This window comes from Diceros bicornis, chromosome 31, assembly GCF_020826845.1.
Source record: "Diceros bicornis minor isolate mBicDic1 chromosome 31, mDicBic1.mat.cur, whole genome shotgun sequence".
Lineage (NCBI taxonomy): Eukaryota > Metazoa > Chordata > Mammalia > Perissodactyla > Rhinocerotidae > Diceros > Diceros bicornis.
The window spans coordinates 19,085,879-19,092,457 of record NC_080770.1 but is presented as its reverse complement, the minus strand read 5'-3'; the positions used below and the strand labels follow the sequence as shown (position 1 = coordinate 19,092,457).

General features: G+C 34.7%; 1 protein-coding gene across 1 annotated transcript; it reads right to left on the bottom strand.

The window, feature by feature from the left end:
* Positions 1-3,099: 3,099 nt before the first annotated feature.
* Positions 3,100-4,062, bottom strand: LOC131395394 (olfactory receptor 4A47-like). Its single transcript, XM_058527286.1, has one exon. It carries the CDS (start codon positions 4,045-4,047, stop codon positions 3,100-3,102), a length of 948 nt encoding a protein of 315 aa, XP_058383269.1. The 5' UTR covers positions 4,048-4,062.
* Positions 4,063-6,579: the final 2,517 nt, after the last annotated feature.

Genomic DNA, 6,579 nt, shown 5'->3' with positions numbered 1-6,579 from the left:
TGATATTTACCATACTGTTTAAGAGTGCAAGTTCTGAAACAAAGCTTCGTGGGTTCAAATTCTACCTTACGCAATTGACAACTCTGTCACCTTGGGTAAGTGATTTAAGTCTTCCAAACTTCAGTTAATTATTTCTGGAAAACAGGAATAATTGTAGCTATTTCATAAGTTTCTGATGAAGATTGAACAAAGCAATGCTTTCATAGTATGTGCCACATTACAGTACATAAATAATAGCCTTTAACACAATTATAATAATGCCACATCTTTCTTATTTGCCATTAAAAAAGCTCATTCAATTATGACATTTTCCTCAACCTAATTTAAATTTTCATGACATTGACATTTTTAAAGTAAATTATTCAGAGTTAATCTCATCCATCTTACATTAATTTTATTTGGTATACTTTCAGGTTTGTGAAAGTTCTCATGGTCTCTAATATAAAATCTACATAGAATTGAATCACAAAAATAAATCATAGAGTTCAAACAAGTCAGACAAATTGGATACTGATGTAGAAGTAAGGGAGGCAACAAATACAGAGACGTTAATTAAGCACCTACTGGGCACCAGACATTGTCCTGGATGCTTTTCATATGTTATCTCTTCTAATGCTTAAAATAACCTTATGAACTAAGTACTACCATTCCATTATATTTAATATCTGAGATTAAACTAAGACTCTGAGTTTGAGACATGCATGCAGTGTTACCTTAACTAGTGAGATGGAATAAGATCCTAATTCAGTTGGCTCCAGACTACCAAACGCTTCCACATTATCTGAAACTGCTGCTTGCAGGACTTCCGGAGGCTGAATAATGACCCTAAAAGTCAACAAACAACTTCTTGAACTTCAATGAAAAATTATGTTGGTCATAATTTGGGTTGAGTTGGTCATAGAAGAAGGTACTTTTTTCACCTAAGAAGACAAAGATGGGCTAGATCCACAGAGGTCCTGACCCAGTCAGAATGAAGCTCTGTTAGTTCAAGAATAGACATCAGCCCAAATCTGACCCAACTTCCAACTGAGTCAGTAGGAGCCAATATTTTTCGCTCTTAAAAACACTTTTATAATGTTTTCTACATGTCAGTCACGGTCACAAGCACTCAAATATTAAAACATTTTTGTGGGCCAACACTTTGTAAGATAGATACTGTCATTACTGTTTACATAGATAAAGAAAATGTGCCATAGAGAGTTTTAAAAAATTTCCCAGGTCACGTTCAAACTCAGGAAATCTGACTCCAGAGCCTTCTCTTAACCACTGCACCATACTGCTTTCTCTAAAAACTATCTCCCTTTATTTTGTCCATTCACATTCTGGTTGCCTGCTCTGTTGACCTCAGATTCATAATAAAATGACCCTTTGACCACTCAAAAAGGACTCTTTAGGAAAAAATCAGACCCACAAATGCATCAGCCCCAAGAACATGGAGGCACAGGGCAAATGTAGATTAGAAAACCAGGAGACAGAGGTTCAGTAATGGCCAAGGAGTTTGGAAACCATTCTAGTCCCCAAAAGCTTCTAGAATGGCAGTCAGCTGTCAGAATATTCTTCACAACAGGAAGATGTGGAGTATCACTCCTCCTAAAGCTTACAAAAAGTTTAGATTAATGAATATATCTATTATAATTTCAGAGACCCCAGTAGTAAAGAATATTCACAATAACTAACATCTATTAAGCTTTCCGTGGTAATAAGAGCTTTATGAGGATTATTTATTTGATCCTGATAATTTCTCTATCCTTACTTTTTAATTGAATCCTTAAGATGTGTTTTGCCAAAATTCATACTACAAGTATAAAAATTAAGTTTTATCTCAGGACTGTCTTACTCAGACAATATGCTCTAAACCATTCTAATATGCTAAATCTTATCATACACTTCTCTGACATACGCTTACAAAAGTGATACAGAAAATCTCCTTCAAAGAGCAAAACCATGAGAAAAGGGCTCTCAATGTGAATGACTAGTTAAGGAAACATAACAATGAGTTTTAGTCAAAATAATGTGTCAAGAATAAATGGAGGACCTTCCTTTGGGGACAGAAAGAGAAAGAAATTATCAGCCCAGATGTGGCAGAAGATTAGGAAGAGCAAAAAAAGAGTAAGGAGAATATAGACCTAAAACATCACTACATACCCAGATGTTTTGTTTTGTAATTGTGAGCTTCCTTTGCTTAATTTATCAAAATTTGAGCATTTCATGATTCCCATAAGTTTAGCTGTGAAGGATGCTTCCCAGGAAATGTCTGAATAAGTTGCCTCCAGAGAAAGTGGCAAATGAGGATGTTCCAGGCCTTGGATTCCCCACACAAACATGAAGAAAACAACTAAACTGACTAAAGTAACCTGATAAGTGCTTGAGAAACTAGTCAAAAATATACGGCAACCAAATAAATGTCCAACCAATAAAAAGCTGCATACATATTGTCAGGATTATATGATATGATTTATGGCAAAGATTATTGCTTGAAGAATCTGAGAAACAGAGAAGGGTGACTGCATCTAAAGAAGAACTGGGAGACTCTGGTGAAGGATGGGTAGGAGGTTTACTCTACACTTTTACCATTCTGTATGAATTCTATTTTTAATATGCAATCTATCTTCTCTATTACACTTTCAATTTTTTATTTATAAAAATAAAAGGATGGTACTAAAAGTTTCATATGCAATGCAAATGAAATTGACTAAATAGATAGTCTATATAACATTAAATATTTTAACTATTACAATAAAAAGAAGATAAAAGACAAGAATCTGACTAAAAATAAAACTACGAATGAGAAATAAAGTAATAAAAGTAAATGCAGTAATTAATTAAAAATTAGTGTAACTGTGTAGCTATTTCATTCACTAATTCATTAAATATTATTCATTGAATCCCTACTGTACATACGTTTTACCTTTCTAGCTACAGTGATAAACAAGACATCATAGAGATTACATTATAGCAGGGAAACTGTCATTAATATTACAAACATATAGTTCATTCTTTAATTATAATTACCATAAATCCTTTGGAGAAAAGAAAAGTTTTCATCAGATTTAAGAACTTCTACAGGCAAGGAGGTTGGCTGTAATGCCAAATGATTCTTCATGGTGAATGCCAAAGTTCTTTACTACTAGATATGACTTTTTTTCTCCAGAGATTCTTCATAGTATTTGTCATCTCTGAATTTCTCAGAGTGTAGATTAATGGGTTCAGCATGGGAGTTATAACTGTATAAAATACACTCAATGATTTGTCAATGGGGAAGGTCTTTGCAGGTCTTGCATACATGAAAATACACGGAACAAAGAAGAAGACCACCACAGTGATGTGGGAACCACAGGTCTGGAGGGCTTTCCACCTCCCTTCCTGACTAAGGTTCTTTAGAGAGTGCAAGATGACACCATACGAGACAAGTAAGAGCAGAAACACAACAGTGCAGATCATTCCTCCACTGGATCCCACTAAGATGCCAATGACATAGGTGTCAGTACAGATGAGTTTCAATAATTGGTACATGTCACACATAAAGTGATCAATGACATTGGGGCCACAGAATGGGAGCCCATAAATAGTGGAAAGTTGAATTACTGAGTGCAGAAAACCTCCAACCCAACAGACTACTAGCAGCACAATACACACCCATTGCCTCATGATGACCAAATAATGTAAGGGCTTACAGATGGCCACATAGCGGTCATAGGCCATCACCAACAGAAGAAAGACCTCTGATCCAGCAAAAAAGTGCTCTGTAAAAAGCTGGATCATACAATGTTGGAAGGATATAATATTTTCCCCAAAAAACAAGTCTGAAATCAATCTCGGGGAAATGGAAGAGGAATAAAAGACTTCTATAAATGATAGGCTAGCAAGAAAGAAGTACATCGGGGACTCCAGGGTCTTACTGACAGTCACAGTCACAACAATGAGCATATTGCCTACCATGGTCAAAAGGTAGAAGAGAAAAAACAGAACAAAAAGGACTTTCTGCTCCTTTGGATTCTGTGTGAGGCCCAAGAGGACAAAGTAAGTCACATTGTTCCTTGGATCCATTTAGTCTTTAAAGGCGCTGACTTCAGAGATTAGAAGCGGTTTACCTACAAAACAAGGAGCGAACCTTTTAAATGCATTAGAAGATTAATTTTTTATTAATTCATTCGTTTAAAAACCTGTAAATGGAGTATCTATTTGTATCAAATGTGACATAGACATTGTGATCACCAAATTGAATAAGACATATTTCCCCACTTTCAGTGATATGATACATAATGAGGGATGAGTCAATTCCAGGACAATGTAATAAGTGCCATTATGAAAATATGCACACATTGCTAAAGATGACAATATAGGAATACATCAATCAATCTGGAATCAGAGAAGGCTTTCTAAAGGAAGGAACACTCTGGCTGAATTTTAAAGGAAAAGTGAAAGAACAAGAGAAGATGAGAAGGGAATTCATGAAAAGTTGCATCATGCATAAAGTCACAAAAGTATAACACTTGAGACCCATCAAATGTAATTTTCATGTTCAAAGGGAGTAGATTAAATTATGAATGAAAGGTCACTGTCCTGGATTGTTTCAGACCTCCTTGAGACATCTTTCTTAGGGTCTTTAGATGGATATACCTTCTTTTCATGACAAATAAATGCTGAAATACTCCCATTTTATGTCTCCAACTCTTCTCCCTCCCCTAATTTTCAAACTTGTATATGCAACATCTCCAATTTTGAGCATCTTCAATTAGATTACAATTTAGTATTTATAAAACTAAATTTTTAATTTTCCACAGTAAACATAGCAGTTCCTTACCTCTTTAAATGGTACCACATTCCATGTAATTGTTCAGACAATAAATATCACAGTGTCCTTCACTCTTTTATTGCTCTCATATTACTTAGTGATACCTTTAAGAAATCCTGTTGACTCTACTTTCTAATATATCACAAATTTGATCATTTCCTGATACCCATTTTCTTTCTGGCCCACAGCAATAGCTTTCTGCCAAGTCTCTCCACTTTCATTTTGCCCTCCAACAATTTCAATCCCCGAGGGAACCCAAATGATTCTTATAAAATCTTATTCCTATTATATCACTCCACTGCTCAAAATTCCTACAGTGGATTCCCATCACACATTCACAATTTAATGTGTCAGATTTAATATTCACAGTAACAAGAACTGTAATCCCCATTTCATAGTTGAAGAAACTGAGGCTCAGAACATCTAATTAATTCCCCCAAAGTCACGCATTTTTAAGTTATAAAACTAGAATTGGAATCTAAGTTTGATTTATTTCAAAGTGAGTTAATTTCTTACATAATGAGGTAATTCTCACATTTGTGAAGCCTGGTTCCACTATTTACTGTTACTCTTACCTCGTGGAGGCTGGTTTACAGTCTGAAGGAGGACTTTCTGACTCACTCATAGGGACCTGGAATTCTTCTTTCACTCGGCATGAAAACAGTTGATAAAAAGCTGTGTTATTACTTGAGGATACATTTTGTATCATTTGACTGTCTGTCCATTTCATCCGTGGAGTCTTCTGTTTATTCCTAATACCATTTTTATTTGCACTGTAGATTATTTAATAGGAATTCTATGGTGCGCACAGAAAAACAAAGGTTTATCATATTAGGATAATTTATCAAAAGGTCAACAAATCCTACCTTTACATAAGAGGATAGCAAATAACCATTTCCCACGAAAATTTTCTGGAGTTACTTCTTTCCTACTGACTTCAAAACAGGAAAATATAGTTCAATTGTTTAATCCTTCTTATTCCATCATGGTGGCATAGCCAGACTATGTGACTTGAGATTTTGAGAGACAAGCTTGTGCTTTTTTTATGTCATGATTTAAGCCTAACAAAGGACCTCCTGGCAAATTTATATCAGGTCTTAAGAGAATAGCATCTTCTTACCAACAGGGGCAAAGATCACTGGACGTTTTACCTCTTCAGACCACATTTATCATTGAGACTTGGAATTGGAATATATCCAATACTAATTCTAGCTTAATTAGATTCACTGGAATTTTCCACAGATAGATGTAAAAGTACATCTATATGTAAACATACTACTATGCCAAATCACATAATTATGATCAGAAAGACATAACATGGAGAAAAAATAGCTTTAGAACCATTATGAGACTATTGGCAGTCAAGAATAAAATATCAGCCCAGTCATTTTGTTTCAGTGAAGATTAATTTGTCAAGTATTTCCCCACTTGCCATAGCAAGTGTTTCTTTTTATTTGGTAGTCAATTTATTCTGCCTTGAAGTGTGGTTAGATATGTTAAAAATTTTATCACCAATTTAGAATAAATAATTAATTTGTTATCCAATTTTTAGTCATTTAAAAAATTTAGATCACCTATTTTATGCCAATGTCAACTTAAAAAGCAAATTCACCTATTATTTTATCCTCAAAATGAGTTTATTCTGGAATAGCCAAAAGAATTTCAATTCAGGATGTGCATGCTTTGGCAAACCATAAGCAAATCCAGAAAACAAAAGAGGGGAGATGATTTTGTAGAGAAAAAGGAGGAGTAGGTAGGGGCTGTTCTAAACTAATATCTATTGA

What these genes read in the sequence shown, in the direction of transcription:
- LOC131395394 (XM_058527286.1), bottom strand. Translation starts at nt 4,047, where the DNA reads ATGGATCCAAGGAACAATGTGACTTACTTTGTCCTCTTGGGCCTCACA.